The sequence below is a fragment of the Telmatherina bonti genome (genome assembly GCF_933228915.1).
Source record: "Telmatherina bonti genome assembly, chromosome: 18".
NCBI classification, from domain to species: domain Eukaryota; kingdom Metazoa; phylum Chordata; class Actinopteri; order Atheriniformes; family Telmatherinidae; genus Telmatherina; species Telmatherina bonti.
In genome coordinates this window covers 26,189,621-26,216,644 of record NC_136616.1, presented here as the reverse complement: position 1 = coordinate 26,216,644, position 27,024 = coordinate 26,189,621, and the positions used below count along the sequence as shown (strand labels likewise).

Here is a 27,024-nt window from a genome sequence, read left to right as displayed (position 1 = left end):
AAGATCTGTTTCTTCACTTATAGTTTATTTTCCCCAAAAAGTCAGCTTTAACCCTCCGTCTGTATTTCCACCATACTCAGCATGCTGCTCCATCCCCTCTCCCTCTGTCTCCTGGTTGCCGGAGCAACTGTGTTGTGTGTCTCCGTGACAACACCACTCCACGGTTTCAGAGGCTGCGCAGTGCGCGAGTACTCCTTTGTAGCTCAGAAACCTGGCTGCAAGGGTCTGCGCATCACCACAGAGGCCTGCTGGGGGCGTTGTCACACCTGGGAGGTACCTACAATACAAACACACGTACACACACATTTTTTCTTTTCTTTTTACATGCTTTCACAGCCAGCCCTGTAACAGTGAGACTTCTAAACATTTTCAGCTGCATTTTACTGTCTCAAGTTGCCAAATAGGAATGATCTCTTCTTCTCTTCTTTGTCTACAAACATGATGCATCATAAAAACATTCACAAAACGTTGAGTTTTGTGAATGTTTTTATGACAATTAAAATAGAACATTTTAAAAAAAGCCTGTAAATGCACTATAATCTGTTATAAAAATAGTAATAATTCATTACCGTCATAACTGACGTATTAAAATGTGTTTTTTTAAAAAATTTTTTATCAAACACTGAGTTCAACACAATGATTACAAATTAATTATATCAACTCTAGATTTTTAGGAAGCACACACTTTCACTTTTGTTTATGCGCCATAATCCAGCAACACACCTACTTAATATCAAGTACTCATTTAGTAAATTAAATGCTTGTCTTTGTGAACTTCCAGAGGCCCATACCAGAGCCACCTTACATCCACCGACACCATCGTGTGTGCACGTACAGTCTTGTCCGTCACATGACCGCTCGGCTGCCTGGCTGCCAGCCCAACATCTCCCCTCTCTACCACTATCCCATGGCCCTGCACTGCCACTGTAGCGTCTGCTCCACCCAGGACACAGAGTGTGAGACCTTCTGACAGATCGGCCTCTGCTTAAAGAAACCAACATGTCTTCTGATATGAATGTCATCTTGCGGAGTTGTGGGAGCAATAAATGAAATTATATAGAAGAACAGAGGAGATATAAAGGCAGTAACATTTGACTAAAAAGAAAAATTTGGAAAGGTGACATAACAATCTTTTATTATGACTTTAATAACTGGGAATGTAGAACTTGTAGATAAAAACAATTAATGGTGTTATTAAGAATAAGAGAAATGTAAGCAACCAGTAGTTTTGTTTGCAACCAAACACAGAGACATTAACATTGTTTGCATTCAGTATTTCACACTGTATGTATGTACTGAGGCTCACAGTATGTGGATAAATGCAAATGTATCTATTACAATCAATAATGAAATACAAACACAACTGAAACAGACATTATTAATTAACAGGGTTCTGCATAAAGTCTTCTTTAACGCCAACATTAACACGCTGTCAGACTAGTGCACTAAGTTTCTTTTATAGGCTGTTTTAATTTTTGACCATTTGTCTTTACAATGCAGTAAAGTCATATTTAAGTTGAATCTGAGGATTTATTTAACCCAAAAGTTCAATTTCTTTGGTTTGGATTTTATTTTTTCCCTGAAAACCAGAATACATATCCTTAGCTATAGTGAGTAAGTAGTAACTCCACTGTGTCCTTGTCAATTCCATTTGGTAAAAGGTACTTTTTGTATGCTTCAAGTGTTTTTGTACAACTTTTGAGGAACACACACATCTGCAAACTTACAGCTTACACAGCAAGTTTAAGATCAAGTATGAAATAAAAAGTGAAGACTTGTGTTATCTTGTTACATTGCAGATGTTTTCTTGCATGGGGCCAAACTGATCAGCCAGACTGAAACAGCGTGCTAAAAAACGGAAAACGTTGCTTAATCCTTTCCTTACACTGTGCCTAAAATAACACATGTACATAATTTTATGTCAGACATGATGATGCTCATTCACATTGTATGCAAACGTACACACATCCATATGACACTCTGCCATGCAAGCCTGAGACCCAACACACCTTCACACACACACACACACACACACACACACACACACACACACACACACACACACACACACACACACATACAGACACAAATTGCAATAACAGGGCCAAAGTAGAAGCAGGCACATAAAAAATGTTATTCAAGGTGCCATGGTTGCCATGGCAACTGAATGCGACAGCGCCACTGAGCTATACAAACTTTGTTGAGCTCGCAGAATCGTTGAAGTAATGTTTTACTGCATGTGTGTGTGTAAGAATGTGAACATTTAAACTTTATTCATTCATGTCTCAGCTGCTGATGAGGTGCAGCCCATTCTCATCCATAGTCTCTCTCTCTTTCTCTCGCTCTCTTCTTCTCTTTCTCTCTGGTTTGCATGACATCAGATGAAACATGCTGCACCTATCCATGCAACTTACTGTTAACACACTAACAGCTTTGTGTGTTTACATGTGCAGGGGGCACAGACTATCAGGTGATGATGTCACACTTTCCGTTTTTCCACTGACACAACTGGAGTGGGAATGTTTGGTTCGAAGGGGCCACATGATGATAATTGTGTTTCCTTTCGATGGTGTTTGTATAAGTTAGCACTCAAAGCATCCTGAATCAGTGAGAAAATAGGTTCATTACAAGTTCCTAGAAGTTGAACTGTTTTGTTTCAGAAAAAGGGGTTTAATTTGAAGGTAAAAACACGGATTATCAAATGTCTGGTCACATGTATGAAGGCCAACACTCAACACACGGAGGAGCGAGAAAACCAGAAAGATGGACACAGAAAAATATGACATATTAAGTGGATGATCTAGTGTATTTATTGCAGGATTTTCAAGCTGTTTATGGTTGATTTTATATGTTAAACTAGTGCCTTATTTAGCATTTTCTGGTTTATACTATTATGTTCTACTTTGCTTCTACTTATCCTAACAGAGCTTGTTTAGCACATGTCTTAATACTGGATCTGATTTAGGTTACATTGCATCATTATTTTCCACAGATTTGATCAATTTTAATTTAACATAAAAGAAAAACTGATAATACATTGAAAATTAAATGTAAATAATTCTGAATAAATGCTAAAATTACTACATGAAATAAAAGAGGGAAACATTCAGAGGAGCAAAATAAAAAGGAGAAAATATTATGGATAATACAATGAAAATGATAAGAAGCTAAGGCAGCTTAGGTCGCCACAAAACAACCACAGAGAAATGTAAAGTAACTTAAATGACAGAAAAGTGGTGTTAAACAACAGCTAAGTAATGCTTAACATCTGCAAGACACCATTTCTGCATTACTTAAGGTTTCTTCTTCAGGATGGGTCCTTGGTCTGTTGTACATCTGTGATAAAGGGTTCAGTGACTTCATTTTACCTCATACAGGTTAAAAATGAATGAACTTTTTTTTTTTTGTACAAACAGTTCTACTTCCAGTCCCTATAGGCTACATTTAAGGTAAACTGAGGTGAAGTAAAAACTCTCCTGTGGATTTTGTGTTTTCCAAAAGAGATCATTTCATGAGAGGATATCAGATAATCTTTTTTAATTAGTTGTAGTTGTCTATTAAAGTATTGCTCCTTTCTTGTGGAGAATAATAATAATAAAAAGTACCGGTAGATTGTTTCCAAACTAAAGTGTAATAAGATGTACACACATATTTTTCATTACTTATAATGAGTTTCTTGACTTTTGAATTGATTAATTATGGAAATGCTGCAGATATCCTGCTCTCACAGACACTGTTTGATGCTTTACTGTGATCCACATAACTTAGATATGAATAAGGTGGTTTGATGATTTCTTGTAAAAAATTGCATCTTGTATTTGTGAATGCAGTATTTAACATATACGGTCTATGTTATTAAACTGTGTTTGTTGTTATTTTTTTCATTCGGGATTCTCTGAAATCTCAGTGAGTTTATGTTGGAATAATAGACAATGACATCTTGTAATTTCACATTGAGAAACATAAACATTTTTAGCCGCTCTGGGATTCTTTTTATTGTCAACTATACAACTAAACTTATTCTATTAACACAACTTTAGATATCTACATATTAAGCAAATCCTTGAAATCTCTTTTAGAGTTCAGATGTAGAGAATTTGCTTTGACTGTACTAAATACTAGTGGATTATGCAGCAGCCTCTCTGTGGCGCTAACAACCCAGAGCAACATTGACTTGTTTAAATAAATTCATTTATAAGACATTCAGAATTTCACTGACATTGCCAACTGTTGAAAGACACAGTAAAAAGGGCATTTGTTCATTCATCCTGAGACGTCATCTCTAGTGGAGACCCACCAAAACAGTATAACGGACTCCCATTTTGCGGTCGTTGGCTTCCCTTTTTTAAGAATCACAGTCATCTGTGGTTTGATTTGGCAGTCTGTGTCTTTTGTGCTGGTGAAGCATCCAGATACTGCTGCTCAAAGTCCATCTAATAATCTCAGAGTCTATAAACAGATTATGGTGAGGGTGGTTGCTAAGATGTCTTTCTTTTCAAACTAAGAAAGAGGAGAGACTGATCCAGATTTCCCCAGAATATACCTACCATGTGCTGCACGCGCAGCTGACCCAAACCCACAATATCTTCTGACCTGACCCTGTACTTCCTGCTCCAACGACAAATGGAAAACCCATCCTTGCTTTGAGTGTGTGTGTGTGTGTGTGTGTGTGTGTGTGTGTAATCTGCTTTCAGTGCAGCTTATGAATGAAAAACTTCTGTTTATCAACTGGAAAAGGCCTAAAATGTTTTTTTTCCTGTGATTTTCTTTGTGCATACATGTATATTTTAATGTAAACATATGTGTCTCCATGCATGCTGTGAGGTAAAGTGTGTGTGTGTGTGTGTGTGTGATCTCAATGTTGTGGTGGTGCGTTGATGGAAAACCTATCTACTTTTCCTCTGTGTCACAGCAGCAAGTGGTCCCGTTGAAGGTTTAAAACGGGGAAACCGGAGGAGGGACCTGAGGATGGTGACACGCTCCAGCAGAGAAACCTTTCACAAAGAAGTTTACTATGATATGAATACCTTTTAATGCCGTGTGTTAGGCTGTGCAGGTAGAAAGAGTAGCTGCAGAGAGAAGGAGAAAGAGGAACCAGTAGAAAAAAAAAATAGAAAAGAAAAATCACACAAACTCATCTCTTTAATTGTGGGTGTGTCAAGAGCTCTTACCTGTTACTTATATCCCTGCATGAGGCTCCCAGTAGACACTCTCTCTCACACACACACACACACACCTGTCAGACAACACACCTGCAACTGAGAAGTCTCAACTCTCCAGGTAAGAACTTGCTTATTTTACACCTTAAAAATAATTTTTGTGTTATTTCATCCTTGTTAAACATGAAACAAACATTTAAAATGGGGTTTTATATGGCTTGTTTCTTGCTGTCCCGTTCATTTTATGAGTTGTATTTTGCAACAGTTGTTTCCTTAAAAACAACCATTTAAATAGTTCAAGCTAAAATAGTGCAAAGAGTAAATATATCAATAGCTGCTATGTGCAGGGTTTTGGTTCTGTTTACATAAGCTAGCATGTGTTGTCATTAATATTTGAGATTTTAATAGTTAATTCCATGCCTCATTTACACTTTTACACCTTGAACTCATCCTTTTGTTAAGTTTTAATAACAATTGTTTTGAGAATCTTAGTATTCTGTTTTAACAACAGATGGATTGGTTTTACAGAAAATATTAGTTTCAAAACAACACATTTGATGGTTAAATATGAAGTATACTGGAAATGTGGCATGTTCTTTACAGCATTTCTATTGTATCCACATGAACCCTTAAACTGGTGACACTTTCTCAGTATTTATATGTTCCCCTTATTTCTGACTGAAAACATGTCCATTTACATTTCCTCTGCAGTCTGACCTTCTGAGTAATCACCTGCCACAGTGCACTGTTACACATTACAAACTATTTTCTCTAAAAGGCTAACCAAACTATTAGGCATGGAAACCCCACATAAGAGGAAAAAGCCAGGCATGTCCCTCTTCCTCAACAACTGAAACTCACACACACCCACAATCACAGTACTGACCTGCTAATTTTGGTCATGCCGGCAGCACTGACGACATCCCGGGGGTCTTGCTGCTGCCGCCACAGTGCTGGTTCCCAACACTGAGGAAGCAAAGCTGGAAAGAGCTGTTTAATTACAGGGCAGAGTTCAGGACCACCAAACTCCTGGGAAAAGATGACTTTATTGTTTGCACATGTGTGTGGGTGAGGTGGTGGGCAAGTGCATGAAGTAAAATGCTCTTGTGCATATTGATGTGGGTTGAAGTGGATCCTTTATCATGTCTTCATTTTGCAGCCCTGTTTTAACAGTGCTAGTGTGTGTGTGGTGAATATGTGCTGTCATGCAGCTGAGTGTACGTTTTGCACGTGTACTTGTTCAGGTTGTGTATATAGCGTGTGTCTGCAGGTAGCTGTTAAATGAGGCAGATTGAAAAGATAGAGACAGGATTGTTTTTAGTCACATTGGATGGAAGCAAAATGAGTGACACACCAGCAGTCTTGCGGGGGGGGGGGGGGGGGGGGGGTGGGGGGGGGGGGGATCACCTTGTGTGAAGAGGGAGCCCCCCCCTCCTCTTCACACAAACTGAACTTCCCCTTCAGTTGAGGGGAAAGTTCAGCAGAGGAGCAGAGAGAAAAGAAGGTTTTCTCAATCCAGAAAACTAAACATAGATGTGTTAAAAACAGTTAAAGGTCAAATCAGGTCTACTCTACATCAAAGAAGTCCAACTCTTTTGTCTGAAGATTTTTTAATAAAATATCCTTTTCAATATTTCTCAGATCTTCCAGCAACTTCTTACAGTTTTGTTCATTGCAGATGTCGCAGTGCATGACCTCACACCTCTGCCTGCTGGCTCTACCACTGATCTCACTGCTGCTTTTCTTTTCTCCTACTGGCTGGACGTATGAGGCCCTCACCCCAGGATGTCACCTTTATCGTGAGTTTTACTTTTAAATATTTAAAAGCAAAAAAAAAAAAAGAAAAAAAAGAATCAGAACTTTTTTTCGCTACATCTATGAGAGGTCTGGTTCTGAAACCAGTTGACGTAGCAGTCGAATGGAGATAACCCATCACCAGGTTTCTGGAAACCTCATCAAATCTCACTTTTGTATTTTTTAGAGACAATAAAAAGTAATCATAAAGATGCTTTTATGTTCCTGTGTTCCTTAAAGTGGAACTATTATGTGCATTTCAGGCTAATTTATTTTTATTTCTGAGACCAGAAGGGCTGGGATTGATCGAGTTATTGTCACAAATCGCTTTATTCACTTCAGACCGACCCTCTCCGTAGGCTGTCAGATCAGCCTGTGGGCAAAACGAGTGGATTGAGACTCTTCCGCATTAAGCCCCGCCTCCCGCCACCGTGCTACATCGGGAGTGCGCACCGCAACTGCTTACGCCGTCATTGTAACATCTCATAAACAGAAGGATTAGGCTAATATAAACTCAATTAAAAAAAAAATAAAATAAATAAATAAATAAAATAAAATACAATGTCAACACACAGCATACAGCCCTACATGTTGGAACCTGAATCAGACCCTGAAAACGAAGTGGAAAACAGCAACCCACAGCAACGAATGCAGCAGGATGTCTCTCTTTGGTAAACTCACCAGCCATCGTTGGAAATAACTTTATCCCACGTTTTCCACCCGCCTGATGTATTTGTACATGCCCTTGTTAACCAGTAGAAGGTAACCAATCACCGAACCTTATCCCCCGGGACGTCACAAGGATTTCCAAGTAGAAAAAACTCTCTAAAACGACGCATTTTTCGAAACCGAACGGAGAGAGTGCTGGAACTCAAACTCAAACACACATTTAGGTGATAAAAAACAGCGCCGTTCACATGTCTGATGAGGATTCAACACTGTAACACTGTAGAAAGCTCAAAAAACTTAAAATACCATCATAGGACCCCTTTAACGAACCCACAATCTTTTGCATAAATCAGCGATTGTGCCGACAGAATATTGATCAACATTGCAATAAGCACTTAATTTCCTTCCTTTCAAGTTGTCAGAGTATAAATGTCTTCCGTTAAAAGACAGCAAAGTATAACTTGCTGGTACATAGTTGTTATGTAGTCGTCTAATAGCTAATAACAACCATGTTAGTTTAGCCTCTCTACTGTTCCTGGTGTAATCTGGATACAAGGAAAAGTCTTTATCTCTTTCTGAGAGGGGTATGGCTCAGGATAATCCAACCTATAAAAAAAACCCATCGACTTTGGGTAGCATCAAATATTCCAAGACTTCAATCAATAAAACTAGCAGCCAAAAAGCTAAATCTTGGAATAATCGGCTTCCTTTAAGGGTATTGACATACTGGTTTATGTTGGTCAGACTAAACAGCAGTTCCATCCAAGCTTCTGGTGTCTTTGCATCTTTAAAGCTTGATGAAATGTACATTTTATTCAGCTGACTAAACAGAAAAAGTCCTTTAGTTGTGCAATCTCTTTGAGATATGTTGAATTTTCTGCTTTTGCAGTAAGTCGGGTTTTACACATTCGCCCAGATGTCACTGAACTTTAACAGCTGGCTGCTACATTATGATAGATTTTTTTTTTTTTGCCAGCCTCTTAGAAACCTCTATGGGTGCATTGAACATCCATCTAGTTTAATATGAGGGTCAGTGCAACGACCCAGATCCTCAAACCTTGAGTCTAGCATCAAAAAGTATTAGTCCTCCATTCAGGGAATAATAAGACTTGAATGCATTAATGAGGAAATGTTTATAAAATGCATTTAATCTCATCTTTCTACAATAAATGCAACTTTTAAAACACAGGAAAGCAAAACATGTCATCCAGTAGAAATGCCTCTGCAAACTAAAAATTCAAGTTCACTTTCTCTCCTCCTTCAGCCTTCAATGTGACCATCCGCAGCGACCGCCGCGGCACTTGTAAAGGCACCCATCTCGTCTACGCTTGTGTGGGTTACTGTGAGTCTAGCGCCTTCCCATCCAGATACTCCGTACTGGTGGCCTCCAACTTCACCCACAACATCACCTCTGCTTCACAATGTTGCACCATCAGCAAGGACGCCAAGGTGAGAGGCGGGAGGGAACTCCATGTCTCCATGACTTATGACAGTTTTCTTTAAGTCTTCCAATTTGTCTTCCTCTTTCAGGTCAAAGTTCGCCTGGACTGCCCTCGGGGTCGTCACCATGATGAAATAGAGATTCTGACGGCGAAGGCTTGCCGCTGCGACATGTGCCGCAAATCCCGCTACTGACACATCATGACCAAATGCCGGACGTGGAACGTTTACAGGACGAGAACCAAGTTAGAACTTCCTAGTAAATAGAACAACTTTTCCTTTTCTTCCCACATTCTGCCTGTTGAACTTTATCTTACCTAACTGAAAGCTGACCAATCACTAAAAGCAACGTTTACACGACTGAAATACTTGCAGCTAAACTCAGGCAAAAATATACAGAAATATTAAATAGTCAGCTTTAGATATACGTCTAGTTTCAGTTTACATAAGCAGGAATTAATCATTTTCATTACGTAAAGATGCGTCTTCAGAGTTTATGTCTTTGTTTCTGCAGGCTGTAGAAAAGGAGATCTTCTAGAAAAAAAACAAAAAATCTTTTTAGTTTTGCTTTCCGGCTTGGTAAACATGTTGTATGCAGTTAGAAAAAACATTTTTAGCATAAAAACCTGGAATAACTCTTACTGACTCAGCTGTAAGTTGAGAAATTTCAGCAGTATTTTCACTTAAGCTCAAAGACTCATTTCCAATAATTTCCAGATTGTGATGATAAACTAAAACAATGCATAATAGCCAATCCAGCTAATTCATTTTTTCCTGGACATGTCAAACTCTAAGTAAATGTTGATCCATTCTTTGCAATAACTGCTAATCACAGACACGAGACCAAAGAATGTACAAAAGTAATTTATATTTATGAATCTGAACTTAAAGAAATTTTGTAAATAATATCTTTTGATGAAACCAAAGAATGTTGCAAATGTCAGTAAAATGAAAAGTAAATGAATGCACTGTATACTTTGTGATTAAACTGTGTCAATAAATTTCTTTCTTGTCTTCGTGAACTTGTTTAAGCAGAAACATATTAAAACGTTAATAATAAGAAAAGATATTTGCCTTTGTTGCTGGTTCCATTTCCCGCTCATTTTGAACTTTCAGGTTTCTTGAAAAAGGATGGAAAGAACTGCCTGCGAAGAAAGAAAAAAAGGGGACTTTTCCACTTGTTTTAAGTAAATAAAAATCACAAGACATCATTACCACCACAGTGGGTTCATCCCATAAAGCTGCTACTGTATATCATTACTACCGCGAACGGCATGCTCATGCCAAACTCAGTCCTGTCAGTCCTTAATGTGCCTGAAGACATCGGGCGTCTGCTTCAACAGGCATGTCATAGAAATATTGAAATGTCTGTACATATAATAGGTGGATTTCCCCAAAACTCTGTAATCTCTGACAACTTCTGTCTTGCACATCCACTATACAATCAGCTCACTTCTCCGGAGGGTGTGAAAGTCAATCAAATTTACAAATAAGACGTACCTGTGGTCTGAGTGTTACCCTGTTATGTTCACTTTTTTTTTTTTAACTTTTTTTCTGAAATGTGTGTAAAAATGGCACTTGGTTATGGCATTTGTGTGTGTTTGTTGTGCTGTCACACCAACCTGGCCATCCTCTTGAGAAAAGCTGGCCACATCGGGGTGACCTCCAGCTGCCCTGTGTCCTGTGTGTTCTCAGTTTGAATAATAAAAAAATACACATTTAGGTCTTTGCATCTGTAGTTTATGTGGAGCTAGAAAGTTAATGTTTGTCAACTAAAAACAAAAAGGATAAATATATATATATATTTGTAACCAAAGGCCTTTGTAAAAATAATTATTGGAGATATTATCAGCATACTGATATTAGCCGATATCGACTTAAAAATATATCAGAATGAGTGGTATTAGTTTTTACTTTTCAAAACGACTATCTTCATATAACTTGTACATTTTATATACCAAACTCTTCAGCTACATCTCCTCGAACTCAAAATGACAAATTCTAAGAGATGCCATGTATAGTTTTCCAGACATGTTTGTCTGCCATAACTTTCAATAAAGCCATCAATAAAGACATCATCAAATTGCGTGGTCACTTGCAGCATTAGGAGCCAGGAAGTGGACTTGTCCACCTGTTTTGGAATTATTTTAAGTGTCTGAAGTGTCTCGGTTTCCTGAAATTATTTTTTTCTGGACATGGGTTGAATTATATCTATCGGTTGAAATCTGTATGGGATATTAAGAGACAAAACAGGGATATCAGATATCGGTAATGAAGCCAATATCAAAGATCCCTAATAATTACCTCAGATGGTAAAACTGCTCTCACTTTCACTATAATTTGGAATTAATTAATAAATATAACTATTAATCTTGTGTGTACAAGAAGGACGTACTTTAAACAGACCAGGAAGTTCCATCATAATTCCTTTTACAGCTTGCAGATTAGCGATTCCTTTTTTAGTGAGTTTAAATAATATCTTTTTCTTAATACGAATGTCAAGGAAAAATATACGAAGACGAGAGCATGAAAAGGTGGAAAAAAAAGAGTGGACAAGAATACAGGATCATATTAGATTAAAGGCTGTGGACGTGACTGGGAGTGAAAGAGGGTAATTTGGGGACTTTGTTGCTAATCAAACTGAAGCTCATCACTAAAAAACACACACACAAACACACACTCACACATACATGCAATTGCACAGTTACTTGTACAATCTGTCTGATGTAATGCTGTTATTAACAATAATCACCCTTGTTATCCTACCTGTCTGCACTAATGTTAGCCCGGGGCTTCAATAAAGACAGAGATGCTGCAAGTTTGTGTGTGTGTGTATGTGTGCATGTGTAATAAAGGAAGTGAAAGAGTGATATTAGACGGAAACTGGAAGACGAATTCTTAAAACGGCTTAATTCTAAGTAACTGTGTGATAAAATGACTGCATTTGTTATTTGACAGAGAAGAGTTTGACATATCAGGTAAAAGTTTTACCTCTACCACATGTTCCTCATCAATCTCGTCTTCTGCTTTCCCGTACTGATGGCCTGCGTCCACTTTGCTGTAAGTTGGACACGTATGATTTATAAACAGTTTCAAATAAAGCATGACACTTTTTTTTTTCTTTAAAGAAAAGCTATGTTTAGGCATCAATCACCAAACCATAATAGACATGAACTCTACATATTTTACATACATTATCTGCATAATAATAACCATAAGTATAATGGGAAATTTTCAAAAATAATATGACAATCTTGCATCTAATGACAGGAAAATCTCTTTGTACATTGCCTCGTGATGCATGACCTCGCAACACCATTAATTACACGGTAGTGATATAGAACGCTTCACTTTGGAGCCAAAAACAACCTGCTTTGTGTCTTCATTTGAGTCAATACCTGCATGCTGCCAGGACTATGAGAAGCAATGCAGTCCACACCATGACATTTCCACCATGTGCTTTACAGTCAGTTTGATGTTCTTGCCTAAAGAACTAAATTGGATCTAAAAAGCTGCCTAAAGTATCCAGACATGCCATGTTGTACTACTTAGCTTTTATAGCATTGTGCTGCCACATAAAAGTAGTTTCTGAAATGTGTAGAACTATTTGAGCTCCGGATGGTGGGCTGCTCTCAGTTGTGTCAATGCTGCTGTTGGTACTGTGAAAAACAAAGTGTAAAGATCTGTTTTGTGATGAAGTGAAACTCATGTCTAATAAATATTGTCCACTGCAGGTTTTTTGGTGTTTCATCCTCATTGGTAAGAAATCAGATGTTTTTAGTTCACGTTGGCCTAAATGTGACCAGTTCTCCATGGAATGGAAACATGATAGGAGGTAAAAAAAAAAAACCAGAAAAATTGGGCGGGGGGGGGGGGTGAAAAACAAAGTTGCAGGTATGCTATGGATCAGAGATACAGTGGAAATATACAACACCAGGCCTGGGAGATATGGCTTATAATTCGTATCACAATTATCCTTTTAACTTAATCGAATACCCAACATATGTCTTGATGTTTTGAAATCTGTAAAACATTGTATAAATGTTGAATTCAACGTTATCATCTATAAAGACAACAATATGATTTACGTCAATTCTGCTCAATTTTATTCCATTGTGATTTTTCCCTTTCAGGCATCCCAGTACCCCCCCACAGCAACCCAAGTCACCCCTAGAAGATCAGGTTTGTTCATTTTTTCCCTTAATTAATGTCTTATCGATTGTATAATTGAATTATTTTATTTTCAAATTTTATTATTGAGGTTCTTTTCTGTTTTTTCATCAACCACACTCATGCACGTCCACTCACTCTATAACTGCAACTACACTAGTGGGTGGAGGAGGGGTTTGAAAGGACTAAATGTCACGTTAAACCAGTCTTTCCCAAACTGGGGGGACCCAATTCCCACAGTGAGGGGGTAATCAATAAATATTAATCTGTGGAATTAACACATTAAGTTTTTTAATACATATACAACAAAGTTATGACCTGCGTCATATTAAAATCTGAAATTTGGCTTTATCTTGGTGAGAGAAGCTGATTTTTAGGATGTCGGTGCTTCGTCGCAACTGTGAAGATTATCCACCGCAAATACTGTAACTATCCTCTTTAGTTATGAGGAAACTGACAAATCAACATAATTTTATATAGAGGAGGATGACCCGTTTGATATCTCACATAAATAACAAGAAATCACTCAGTTGTTGCGGGTGGGTACCGAGGAGGAGGGGTTGTGGGGGGTAGCAAACACCAACTTAGGTTATCACTGTGATCATTGCTCAGAAAATTTGAGAACTGCTGTGATATGGGAGCTAATGTAACTAGCCAAGCTCCAGCTCTGTTGCCTTTACAAGCCCTCCAAGCCTCTGAGTGTGCATCCAATGCACAAAGGGGTAAGGGACAAATGGCAGTTGAGTTTAATAGACATTTTACTATTAATTCATTAAGAACGAGCCAGTTTAAGTGATTTGATGGTGTTTTTTCAGTCCTGTCCATTTCACACCTGTTTGATTTTTTATTTTTTTTATTTTTGTAATATAGCATTTAATTGACTGGCTGCAGTTGAGTTTTGAAGAGAATTTTAAGAAACATAGTAAAAAAATTCTCCTGCAAAACATCTCTTACCTTCCCTTTAGTTGGTGTACTGTGCAAAAGTTTTGTGTCCCTTCTTTGTATTTTACTTCCAGTGTGACACCCTGATCTTTTGAAAAGGTCAATCAATAGTTTTCCAGGCTTTCTGAAGGTCTGTGAAATGTTGGATTTGCACATTGGTACTTCATCTTCATACATTTCCCTCAAGTCCTTGTGTCTCACCATTTGAAGAGGAATGAGTTTCATATCAGTGTGAAGACAATTAACTGTCAAAGTATCTTCCAAGAAAGTACTATGACTTCATGTTCTTGAGAACAAACTATGATTTCCTCAGTAACATTAAAGACACTTTAAATTCACTTTGGTTTACATGGTTTAACCATAAAAAAGGTACCAGTTCTTGGTAAATAAATGACAGACAAGGACTTTTCTGGGATGTCTAATGAGATTAATCGTCCTAATCTAGAAAGGATAAGAATAATTAAAAGGTCCACTTCAGCCCCAATCTTCACTTGATCATCAATATCTTTGTTTAGAGCAATAAATGAGCATAGAAATATCAAAAAAACTTTTTTTCTTTCTTACAATAATATGTCCACACTTGTTCTCTGAAGCCCGTTCTTTACAGTTCCCTTTTTTACAGCAAGTTTAACACAAAAACAAACTATCTGTCGCTCTGGGCATCATGCATGTGCTCACACACACACACACACACACACACACACACACACACACACACACACACACACACACACACACATATAAATGCCAAGTGATGAAGCTGTTTGTTGAAAGCCTCAGAAAATACAGCACTGACTGCCAGTATGTATATTTTTATATATTCAAAACGGTAAATGTGATTTTGCTGTATATGAGCTATAGCTCATGTCTGAAGTCAAACCCAAGATTTTTTGTGTGGCATCTACATTTGCACATTTTAAGCTAATGTTCAGGAGGAGAAATGCTCAACAGAAGTGTGAAACAGCCCTGATGCTCCAGGCTGTGCTGTTTGCAGGATGTTTACATAGTTTGTGCATCTGAGTGTGTGCTCAAGTTAAAAAAAACAAAAAAACAACACCATTCTGTTTACACAAGTTAAATACGATCTAGATGCATGACAAGACCTTGTTTCAGTGTTGTGAGCAAATCTGAAATGATCTTTTTCACCCCACTGATCTGTCAGAGTGATTGAGGTGGCGCCCATTTGCCTCGTGTCTGTTTCATAACTGCAAGAACTGCTGGAGCGTGTTTGTGTGTGCAAGAAACAAAGAGGTTGACACAAACGTTGCTTGAGTGATTGTGAGTGCAGGTGCCTGAGATTGTGTATGACATGATTAGCGTGAACAAGCATCTTCTTGTTTCAACAACATCCTGTTCACATGGTATGAAATAAAGAAAATAGATATTAGCAGCTTTACAAATGAATTTATACACGCCGGCTTTTGCCAGTACATTACATCGCATTTTGATATAGATGAAGCCAAGAAAAACCTGTTGATGTTAACCCTGTAAATAGCTCTGGTTTAACTTAATTAAAAATGAAACAATAGTTCTGAAAGACGGCTCACAATTCAGCCAAATACTTCCAAGCAGCTGTCACAGGAATAATGTCTGATGTCGTTGTATGGAAAGTGGCACATCAACCTACCCTGTTTGGGAAGTTAGTTTATGTATTTATAATATATAATTTCAAAAGGTTTAAAGGACAAAGTGAATCACAAATACAATGCAAGACTAAAGGCTAATCCGGCTGCCGCTTTGCATCATAACTGAGGTGGCAAGTCCTACTTCGTATCTTCAGACGTGGACAGCAGCATGAATATAGTGATTCGCCAACATTAGACAGGGATCTGCAGTTATTGATAAGCTTGACATCTGATCTGTATATAATAAAGTTATTCTGCTTTTTATTAGTTAGACATCAGTGCCTAAATGTAAACAATAATTCATCTGTCAGTAACAGCTGTTAAACATTGAACCTCCAATTGAAATACAAATGTCATTATATTAAGTTTTAAAACATTGGTATTGAAATAGTTTTGGACTTTTGCAAAGGCTGTAAATTTTATGTTCTTTCCGTATTTGGTAGTTTTGTTATAACTAGTTTAGGCTGAAGGACAAAGTGTATGTGTCTGAGTTACTGGCTAAATTTTTCCTTTTCTTCATCACAATGTTGCCCTGATAATCGGAAATAATCTTATATTTTACAATATCTCTGTAGTTATTAACGCTCAGCCCCAGCGGAGCCCGTTGTCTCGTGGTCTGTTAGCATTAATCAGCATAAAAATGATGCCGATTGTGACGTGTAGCTGAGCAGCAACATGGATACTTATAATTTAGAGTCTAAAAAATTGTTTACGAAAATTTACCGTGTTTTTTTGTTGGGAATAAAATCAAGTTTCCTCTGCAATGACAGCATGTCATTTCTCCTCTGATCTCTGTATGTCCAATATTCTGCCTAGATGTGAACACACCGCCATCAGGGGACAAACAGTGTCAACCAATGCCTCCCTCCGTATCATACCAACAGTCGTAATCTCTGTGTTCCTTGCATTTGCTTTTTTTTCTTTGGAAAAAAAAAAAAAAAAAAAAGACAATTAAGTTTTCCACTTCTGCTGTAGAAGCCAAGAAATGTAGAAGTCTTTTCAGATTCTTTTAACATAAAGAAAATAGTCTGAATGCCATCTGTTCTGCTCTAACATGCACAGAAATGTTGCCTCAGCGATGGCAGAGGGTCTACTTCTGAGGTTTGCCTATATTATTCCATATAACCCTGTTTATTTTACATGTGGTGGATGTACTGAAGTAAATGTGACACCAGTGCCACACTGTACAACTCAGAAACTGACTAGACAGCCAGAGGGTGACACATAATAAACTCGAATGGAGATTCTAGGTTGCTTTAAAGTTATTTTATGCAGTTTTTGGGGATGTGTGTTGCTAAAAGTTGCAGATGAGTCAAAGTAAAAGATGCTCACACAGTTACACTTGGTCCCGCTTCCATGTCCTTGATTAACTCCTGGAGTATGGCCTCCTCTAGTGGTGAGTCTGTCCGACGGCGCTTTCCCCGAGGCTCATTAGAAACATAGCAGGCATGTTGTGTTTCCTTTTTTCTCGAGAAAGATTCACAATACTGTCAGTTGTAATTCTCTACTTTGTAAAAGTGTTGCAAATATTGCAAGTTTTTTTTCACAAAGAACACAAAAAACAAGCAAAGGAAAAATACACAATCTCACAAGCTTTATCCTAAAAATGTGAGCTTGTGTTCATTCTTACTACATTACAGTACACAGTGTTGGTGTTGTGTAATGTTTTGTTTTTTAACATACGACAAGAGAAACGCTCACCTTCTCAGATGACTTTTCTGAAACAAAATAAATAAAGTCAGTGTAATGTGAAAAGTTATCAGAATTCAACTGTATCAACTACCAACAGCATCTGTGTGTTATCACAGCAAGCTAGCAGGAGTAGTTCGGCTGATAGCCTTGTTTGTTATTTAACAAAGAAAAGACAGTAAAAGCTAGTATTTATATACAAGCTCCACCAATCAGAATGAGACTTTTTCCTGAGTTTTGTGGATCAAATTAGTGATGTCCACCTCTCATCAATCTAACGACACCTATTGATACATTTACATGGTGCTGCACACAGATGAATATATTCATATATGATCATCTCTTCATATCATTCATGCATTTCTATATCAAACTAGATGCTGTAGCAGGATGACTGAATACATGTATTACTTTCAGAAATAATACTTCAAGTTGCTACATTTATCCTCACCTTTGTTTTTCTCCACATAGAGGATTATTGTATAAGGGTAAACTTTAAGATTAGTTTTACCGACTTCCCAGCGCTTCTTATCTGGTCGCCACATGTATTAAGAAATTACATTGACTTAAATGCTTTGTGGTAATACAGAGGGCTACAAACATAAACTACATGACATTGCAATAATTTTCTAATAAGGCTTGATAATAAGTCATGAAACACAAATCTTGACTATACCGCAGAGGAAAAACAAACTAGGTTTGTCAGTAATAGAAGCAGGAAATAAGACGGACTGATTCCTGACTGATACAGCAGGTAGTGACAAACTAATATGAAGGATACATGGAAAAATTATATAATGATTCGTACAGAAGGGCTGTAGGTTGTCCAGATTACCAAGGACAGTTCTGACAATATCCTGAAAATAAAAGAGACAGTGAGGGGAAAACACACACACACACAATTAACCTTTAAAAGATAATGTGTCACTTAAAAAAAAATTCCAATTGCAGAAACTGCATTGGCAATTACCTCCATTTCTTGATTGAAACCATTATCTTCAGTAGTTTTCTCCCTGCTGATGAAATATATATATCAAATCGTTCATATTACATTTTTATCTTCTTGTTTTATATAGCCAGCATTTACAGTTCTACAGTGCATCTGTCATTGCATGCATTTTCCAAAATATGTTAAACACCTTTTATTTTTACATATGAAATGAGTGAATAGCTGAAGTGCTGCTTTGTCTTTAAGAGCTAATGTTATGTTTTAGGGGAAAAAAAACTGCCTCCTAGACTAGGGAGGAAAACTGGCACGAAAGGATTTCATAGAGATCAATTTTAGTCTAGTCTGTCGTCTTTAACAGCAGGCAGACACATCCTGTGGGACCTTAGATCTTTTTTCTTTGCAGATGAAAAGATATATATCCTTAAACTTAAGGAACATGTTTCAGGATATGAAAGAGATTAAGGCAGCGAGTTGAAAAGAAGGCAGTTTAAATGGATGCAAAAGAAACATGCCACCTCTTCATATACTGCCTGAGGCAATGCGTGTATGGGACTTAGGGAAAATTTCATACCTCTTATAAGAATATAATCTAGCAGAAAAAGACAGCAACATAACGCTGGAGGAGTTAATACAACAATTACAGATGACTGACCTGTTCACTAGTTTTGTTCTGTTGTATGTTTATTTGTGATGAACGTGGACAGAATCATGAGATGTAAAGAAGGAAAAGAGGATGTTTAGATGTCCAAGGACTGCATCTATGCTTTTGTTTAAAAAAATAAATAAAATGAAATAAAAATAAATAAATAAATTTAAAAAAATAAAATTAAAATTATATATATATATATATATATATATATATATATATATATATATATATATATATATATATATGTATATAATAATAATAATAATAATAATAATAATAATAATAATAAAGGAGTAATAAAAAAATTAAATAAATAAAATCTCAATTAAAAAAAGAAAAAAATAAGAGTACTTTCATAAACTATTATGACTTTTTGGAAGTTGTAGGCAAAGTTAATTCTTTCTTGCCTGTAGCTTATTCCTCCTCGGATTTTGAAGCGAAAGATAAAACTCCCCGCTTTAAAAAAGCGTGTTTCTGGAGAAGCAGAGGAAGAGGTCTGCAGAGGCATGGCTGACCTGCAGCAATTTGGGACAGACAATAGATCAAATGTATACATTGTTGAGCATGTAGAGCAACACCAATGACAAAAATATATATTATTTTGTATATTTAGCTAGCACGGATGAGTTTATAGAGCATCAAAATCTCTGATCATGGAAAGAATAACTTTTCTCTAAAATTACCGTAATACTTGAAGAAAATGGCGGACATCAATTTTCGTTGCCATCCGCTCGTGTTACCTCCCTCCCTCCGGCTGGACTTGAACAGTTAAAAGTAGACCCGTCAATCAAACGTTGGACTCGTCTCAGGATTGGCTGTCCACTTTTTAGTCCCACCTTTCGGTCTCTTGGGCTGCTTTGATTAGCCGGACCTTTGTCAAATCAGCGGCGTAAGAGCAGGTGTCACTATGGTGACGGCAAAAAACCGCCCAACCGTATGTGTCACATGACCGTCAGCTGACCATACGTAGTAGCAAGAGCGGCTAAGCGAAAATAAAGGTAACTTTATCACTTTTATCCGTTTTAATTTTCTGGTGTTATTATTTTCATGTATTGTTTGTTGTCATTTTATTTATCTCTTATATTAAACAGGACACCCGAAATCTAAGATGAAAGCATCTATGTAAAATGGTAACATTGATTTAATAGCGTTTTGCTATGTTGCGTTTAGTCTGAATAATGCTGTGAATCTGCTGGTTCTCAGCTGCCACAACAATACTATTTAATTAAACTCTAACACTAAACAGTTTAGCATTATAACAATATTCATAACTTATATGATACGCGTTGAAATTGTCTTTTTGATTCCCATATTGCGTTAAGAACTGTTGTCTTATGTTTTTGTTTTCAGAAGTAATGTTATTAAGATAACCAAATATTTATCTTTCAATGCTCTTTTTGACAGCTAGCTGGACAGACCTGACATTTCAACCAGAAGAGAAAGTCTTTTAGGTCAGATGGACCCCTCCTCTTCCTCTTCTTCTGTTGTCCTGAATACAGGACATCCAATGCCCCTCCTGGGTTTGGGGACCTACAAGTTGTGTGGCTCTGAACAGGTGAACCAGGCTGTGGATGCTGCTCTGGGAGCTGGATACCGGGCCTTTGACAGTGCAGCTGTCTACCGGAATGAAGCAGATTTGGGCAGGGCCTTGCAGGAGCTTCTGCCTAAGTATGGTTTAACCAGGGATGATGTGTTCATAACCAGGTAATTTTGTTTTATTTGTTATTGTTATTTTTTATTTAATTCAGTCATTATTCTTTGAAACTGTTAAAGTAGCACATGTGTTATGACGATCACAAATTCAGCAGTCTTCCTTTCTCTATTTCAATGCAGTAAGTTGGGCCCTAAGGATCAGGGGGAGAGAGCCGTGAAAGGTGCCCTCCACAGTCTGTCTCTGCTTGATTTAGGTTATATTGATCTCTACCTGATCCACTGGCCTGGTACACAAGGGTTGCCAGTGGCTGACCGGCGCAACCCAGGTAAAAGGCAAATTATGTCAGAATGTTCCTTGAAACCATGGATCAGATTGCGACAGCAGTTACGTAACATGACTGGTTAATATTTGATCCCAGGGAACCGAGCTCAGAGTTGGGCCACTCTGGAGGAGCTGCATGACAAGGGGAAGCTGAGAGCCATAGGAGTGTCCAACTACACACCAGCGCACATGAAAGAACTTATGCAGAGCTGCAGAATCCCACCTGCAGTCCTACAGGTATGATGCAGGAGAGTGACTGGAGGACCGATAACATCTAGCCTGAAATATCTTGAATAAAAAGCCAGATGAAAAAGGTTATTTGCGGATGTTTGTTTCTTCAGGTAGAGTTTCACCCGCAGCTGTGCCAGGCAGATCTGAGGAGTGTATGTGAGGAGTATGGAGTGTGCTTCCAGGCATACTCCTCTTTAGGAAAAGGAGAACTCATCACTGACCCTGTGGTTTTAGAGGTGGCAAAGAACTGCAAACGAACACCGGCACAGGCAGGCCTACTTCTTGTACTCAATGTATCACTGATTTATTTAATGAGCAAATTCTGAAAACTGAGCCGGAGTTCTGCTTTCTTCCAGGTTCTGTTGAGGTGGGCGGTGCAGCAGGGCGTCCCAGTGCTCCCCAAATCATCAAATCCAGACAGAATACAGGAAAATGCTCAAATCTTTGACTTCACACTTAGTGACACAGACATGATCAAACTTTCAGCTTTGGATTGTCAGCACAGGTACTGCTGGGATTCATCAGAAGTGGCCTGAAGCCAAGATGCCTTGAGTGGGAAACCACTGCGGATAAAATGGGAAATAACATGAAATTTCAAGTGTATCATAATGAGACCTTAAATAGTGTGTGTTTCTTAAACTATTAAGTTGCCATTTCTATTTTTTTTTTTTGTGCCATTAAAAAAGAAAGCTTTCCCTATCAAACTTTTTTTCTGTAATAAATCTGACACCATATTTACAATGACACGCTTCACAACATTTTCATTATTTTGTTCTCACTCCTGTTTTAAATGATCTATTTATTACAGAAGGTTTGCAGTGAACAAGCTTTATCTTCACATTCTTAATTGAGAGAATGAAAGAAATCCATTTTAAATCACTCTTAAAATCATTTATTCAGGACAGTGTATATCAAGAGTTTTCACAGCAGTAGAGAAAATACGTTTACAAAAGTCATTAAAAAAAAAAACCTTAAAAGAATCCAACAACAAATAAAGAAATATTAAATATAATCTCCTCCATACTCCTCTCCAGATTCAAGTAATACTAAAGATGGTTCACAATGTTTACAGTCTAAACAAAAATGTGACATGTTCTGAAACTGTTTGTCTTCTCATGTATGACTGTAAAGACAGGAATAAACTTTGTGCTTTCTCGAGTGTTAATATGTGACAGCGAGCAGTAAAGATTAAGGCTGCGATTCTGTAATCATACAAGGCTGGCAGTGTGATGTCATATCACAGGTTACAGAATATTCAAGGCAATTCATTAGATTATAATCTGAAATTCTAACTCAACTTTGTCCAGGAGTAGAACTCATAATCTGGCCCCATGCTCTCAATACAATGCATATATTCTCCACCAGCTGATACCTTTGTATTACTTGTACGAAAAAGTACATCTATTAGTAACACCGAATAAACACAATTTCTTACTTAAGCAATCTTATGACAGTAGCACTCACTTCTAAACAGTTAGAGGGCAACAGACACATTTTGAACATTAAAATTGGTTGACTTGAAGAAAAAAAAAAGGGCAGAACCATTCAGACTGTCTGGAGATTTCTGATTAAAAAACAAGTTTAGGAAAAACTATTTAAAAAAACCAAAAAACAAAACAAACCTAACCCGGGCAATAAATGTTAGTACAGACAATACAAACGCAGCCCTTTAGCCTGCAAACCCAAAGCACTTCACAACTCAACCCTACGAGTCGAGAGGAAGACAATAAGACACACGTAGAACAAACCTATCATTTTCAATAATCACATATGGATAGTTAAGTCAAAACAGGCCTCATTAATTTTCCCAAGCTGTATAAAAAAAAATGCAGATCTTAACTGATAATAATAATAATCTCTATTAGGTTAAAGTATGAGCCAAGTGGTCCTCAAAAGCCTGAATATGACGCATGAATAGCAAAAGATCAGCATTCCCACAGCTGACAGATTAAAGTGAAAACCCCACAATTAAACAAGTTTTTTTTTTTTTTTATAAGCCCAACAGGACCGGAAAAAATTTCCTAGCTTGGATACAAAAATCATGTTTAAAATGTGTTTAAAAGAGGCTGGACTCAAAATAATTCATCCTATGAGGAAATGAGGCTGAAGGCTAGCGTGCTGTACAGCAGTTAAGTCTTCCTCCCCAACCTTCTTTAATATGTACGTAACATTTCTTACGACAGCCATGGATTGTACACAGCCTATTGCTAGGTTAGCCAAACTTAGCAGTGTGGTAACCTCGTAAATAAAATTCTGGTTTAATCCCCTTCCTTACAACATCCACCCCTCCCATTTGATAGAATATTCACAAGATATTTACACATAGAAATACCTTTTTTTTTTTATTTTCTTGCTTGTCCAAGGCTTCATAAAGATAGACTGGTTTGTGCTTTTAAATGTACTTTTAATGTCATCGCCTATAATCTAACCCTGAAGTTTTACAAAAGATATTTTTGCATCAGAGATTGTCCAAGTACGAGATTGTTCTTCCAATAAATCTAATCTGATAAAGCATTTACCCATAGTAGAGTACAGTAGATTTGGATGTTACTGGCTTGCAAGTAACAGAATAAGATGGATAAAAGACTGAAGTTGAATGCTTTAAAAATCCTACCTTTTTTTTTTTTTTTCCAGTCTTTCAAATTGCCTTCAGATTATTTTGGCACACAGTTACAGTGATCGTCGCAAGCTTGTGCAAGTTAAACACAAACATTTGGAGGAAACCCTGCCTTGTTTATCACACAGGCAGAAGAAGGCATAAAGGAAATCCCAACAGCACTCAATGGGTCCTCAAATATCTAAGTGTTTTGATTCCAATATATTTATTTCTCCATCTACTGTGTATTGCATTGTTCTGATGTAAAAAATAAATGGATTATTTCTCATTTTACCCATTTCGTGGACTGCAAACAGCCAACATCTATCTTCACGCGACGTTGACTTTTTCTATTAGACACTGGGCTGTTCAACAGCTTTTTTTCCCCTCTTTTCTTTTACATCACAATCAAAACACAAATTCATTATTTTATTTTATTTTTTTAAAGTAGTTAACAATGACATAAAAATTACATGTCCAAGTTGGGACTCACTGAGCATGTGCTGTAGTGTCCCATTGAGCCATACCTTCATGTTTGATCAAACCAACACTTCCTCCATCTCAGGTTGCATTGTTCTTGTGGCTTTCATGCTGCTGTCTTTCCAACTTATTTCTCCATCCCAAAAAAGCCTTGCACTGCTCTTGTTTCCTACTCAGTGCGCTGAGTGTGGCTTTCATGATGGTTGTTTTCACCCTCCATCTCCTGATGACTAAAGAGGTAGTTCCACCAACTTTTAGAGTGGTGCATCTGTTTGGTTGTCCCCTCACTCCTAACCTTCCTCATGTCCTGCATGAAACAGATGCAAAGCACAAAGCTTAACAGAGCAGTTATACTTAGAAAACCTTTTATAATTGTCCTTGATCGTCAACAGAGTACAACATAGTGTGATCCTGACACAACACAAACAGATCTGTTACCATCTGCAACTAATTCAGAGCTAATAGCTACTTGATATGTCTTTTCTTAAACCCTTTGACCCTTTCTGTATTTTCTACCCATACTCACCCCTTTTTCATGCAGGCTTTCAAACTCATCGCTCATCCTTCGAAGCTGCCGGCCATACTTCTTGGCAGCCCAAAGGGCAGGGGGAGCTGACTTAGATCGACCCCTAAATGGAAATCCCTCAGTGGGGGTTCCAGCCTCCTCCTCTCCCCTGGCCAAGAGCTCCTCATCTTTGGACAATGTGGAAGCAAGAGACTCTGAATTCAGTCTGATCCGACCATTACCTACATGGGCAAAGGGAAAGGTGTGAGGGGTTTGAGATGTTATACTGCAGGTAAATAAGGCAACAGAGAATTTAATCAATGTCTTCATTTTCTTGCTGCTCTTAGTTAAGTTTTTATGATTGTGAAATAAAACGGTTAATACTTTAACTGAATAAAAATGCAATTTCATGCTAATGTATTGCAATGAATTATAGTAAAACCAAATATGTGCAAGAGTAATATCAGCATCACAGTTGTGGCAAGCTGTAAAATGTTACTTTCATGGATGTAAATTGTAATGACTCATGTTAATGGAAACAACAACTGGTTAACAGACAGACTCTTCTTTACTGTCCTAATTTAGGATTTTTTTAAAAAGTATGAATAAACATTTGAAGTGAATTTTGATAAACACATGCTGGCTGTAACAACCGTAACAACAAAGTAGAGCATGGTGACTCTCATCTAGAGCATGATGTAGTTGTGATCACCACCAAAGATTTGCTAGATATAATATACTGATACACTGATATATCTTATATGGCAATTTGTCCTACTTCAGGTTTTACCAGTGAACAGTCCTCCTTATGTTGTGTACCCCATATCTTCCATAATACTTGCTTACCTGTTTGTCTCAGTTCGGGTAGTGTTAGGGTGTGCCGCTGACGGACATCATTCTCTTGTCCTTCTGATGGCTGGTTGTTTTCTTCCCCTACCTCCTCCGATGGCTCTGAATCACTGTCTGAAATGGTGAAATTTGCAGCCATCGTGACATCTGAAGAAATAGGGGAAAAAAAAGAAACATTACAAACTAAAATACTATAACGACATGCAAGTGGTATGTGGCCATCCATTATATATGCATATAATAAATGCTACATACAACTGAATAATGAATATACTATGCAATATTCAAAGTTTACAATCAACTTGAGTTAATATTTATGTTGCCCTGCATTTGACCTGCAGGATGAACCACAAAGCAGACAAATAGCGTGTTTATTATAGTGAGGAACATTTGCAGAAAGATGAATGTTTAAAAAGGAATGCTAAGCAAAGTGGTGACAAAACTCATTTACTATTATTTTGCTGTTTAAAAACAAATAACTTAATCATTCAGTACTCATAAAACATTATCATCCATCGTATTGTTTATACCGTCACCTGTGTAACACACCCAGCAAGCTATCAGTTCAACTCGATAGTGCCTCATATTGACCGGTCCAAAGGTATTTCATACAAACAACCAAATTAAATAACCGACTTAATTCCCCCCCAACACTCGTTACTATTAAATAGTATTAGTTATTTGCTGTGATACTGTTGTCAAACATACCAAAAAAACCCTCTACTACAGTGTGCACACTGCCTCGCTTGTTGTTGTTGTTGACTGAAGAGGACAAAAGAAACTTCGTACAGGGCGGAAGCTGCTACAGCCAATCCCGGCTAACTGCGCCTGGAAGAATGCTTACAAGTACGTTTCCTTACCGAAATCTCTAAAGAGTGCGTCCGAAAAGTGTCAATGTGTATTTAGTTAATTCCATGCAACCGGAGCTGTTGTTGTTATCCGTGTCTTCTTTTTTTTTTTGACTGCACAAAACACTTCAGCTCCGCGCTCACCCAATCGCGACACGTCACTGCACCTTCGCAGCGCGCTTACGTCACTGTTGCGAGCTAGGACTTGTTTGTCGACCAGGTTACCGAAATGTGCAGAGCAGATGCGCAATACGATTCACAGCCTTTTTACTACTCAGTTACTCAATAAAAAGTAAGACTTTGAAGGCTTTTTCAGAGCTTTTTCTGTTGCAGAACCGTAGAACAGCCTCATCCTTTATGTGAAGAACCCAGCTACCGCGCACTGTTTAAAAACCCTTTTAAAGAGCTTTATTATTTATTATTATTATTATTATTATTATTATTATTATTATTA

General features: G+C 37.6%; 5 protein-coding genes across 5 annotated transcripts; 3 read left to right on the top strand and 2 right to left on the bottom strand.

Moving 5' to 3' along the window:
• Positions 1 to 81: 81 nt before the first annotated feature.
• LOC306769482 (glycoprotein hormone beta-5-like) lies at positions 82 to 970 on the top strand (the record flags this gene model as incomplete). The annotated part of the gene is made up of 2 exons (XM_079258098.1): positions 82 to 273; positions 782 to 970. 2 exons carry the CDS (start codon positions 82 to 84, stop codon positions 968 to 970), a joined length of 381 nt encoding a protein of 126 aa, XP_079114224.1.
• A 5,867-nt stretch (positions 971 to 6,837) lies between these two features.
• On the top strand, positions 6,838 to 9,257 carry gpha2 (glycoprotein hormone subunit alpha 2; the record flags this gene model as incomplete). The annotated part of the gene is made up of 3 exons (XM_079257452.1): positions 6,838 to 6,958; positions 8,887 to 9,071; positions 9,153 to 9,257. The coding sequence occupies 3 exons, from the start codon at positions 6,838 to 6,840 to the stop codon at positions 9,255 to 9,257; spliced, it is 411 nt and encodes a 136-aa protein (XP_079113578.1).
• A 443-nt stretch (positions 9,258 to 9,700) lies between these two features.
• Positions 9,701 to 19,594, bottom strand: majin (membrane anchored junction protein; the record flags this gene model as incomplete). The annotated part of the gene is made up of 8 exons (XM_079257804.1): positions 9,701 to 9,712; positions 12,054 to 12,120; positions 17,132 to 17,259; positions 17,501 to 17,517; positions 17,940 to 18,020; positions 18,270 to 18,345; positions 18,459 to 18,501; positions 19,494 to 19,594. The coding sequence occupies 8 exons, from the start codon at positions 19,592 to 19,594 to the stop codon at positions 9,701 to 9,703; spliced, it is 525 nt and encodes a 174-aa protein (XP_079113930.1).
• Positions 19,595 to 19,981: 387 nt separating this feature from the next.
• LOC306768894 (glyoxal reductase) lies at positions 19,982 to 22,187 on the top strand. The gene is made up of 6 exons (XM_079257363.1): positions 19,982 to 20,084; positions 20,491 to 20,790; positions 20,920 to 21,065; positions 21,159 to 21,298; positions 21,403 to 21,561; positions 21,649 to 22,187. Exons 2-6 carry the CDS (start codon positions 20,543 to 20,545, stop codon positions 21,826 to 21,828), a joined length of 873 nt encoding a protein of 290 aa, XP_079113489.1. The 5' UTR covers positions 19,982 to 20,084; positions 20,491 to 20,542; the 3' UTR covers positions 21,829 to 22,187.
• A 2,219-nt stretch (positions 22,188 to 24,406) lies between these two features.
• Positions 24,407 to 26,717, bottom strand: badb (BCL2 associated agonist of cell death b). The gene is made up of 4 exons (XM_079258068.1): positions 26,583 to 26,717; positions 25,720 to 25,869; positions 24,895 to 25,115; positions 24,407 to 24,675 (listed from the first exon to the last, which is right to left on the bottom strand). Exons 2-4 carry the CDS (start codon positions 25,859 to 25,861, stop codon positions 24,538 to 24,540), a joined length of 501 nt encoding a protein of 166 aa, XP_079114194.1. The 5' UTR covers positions 25,862 to 25,869; positions 26,583 to 26,717; the 3' UTR covers positions 24,407 to 24,537.
• Positions 26,718 to 27,024: the final 307 nt, after the last annotated feature.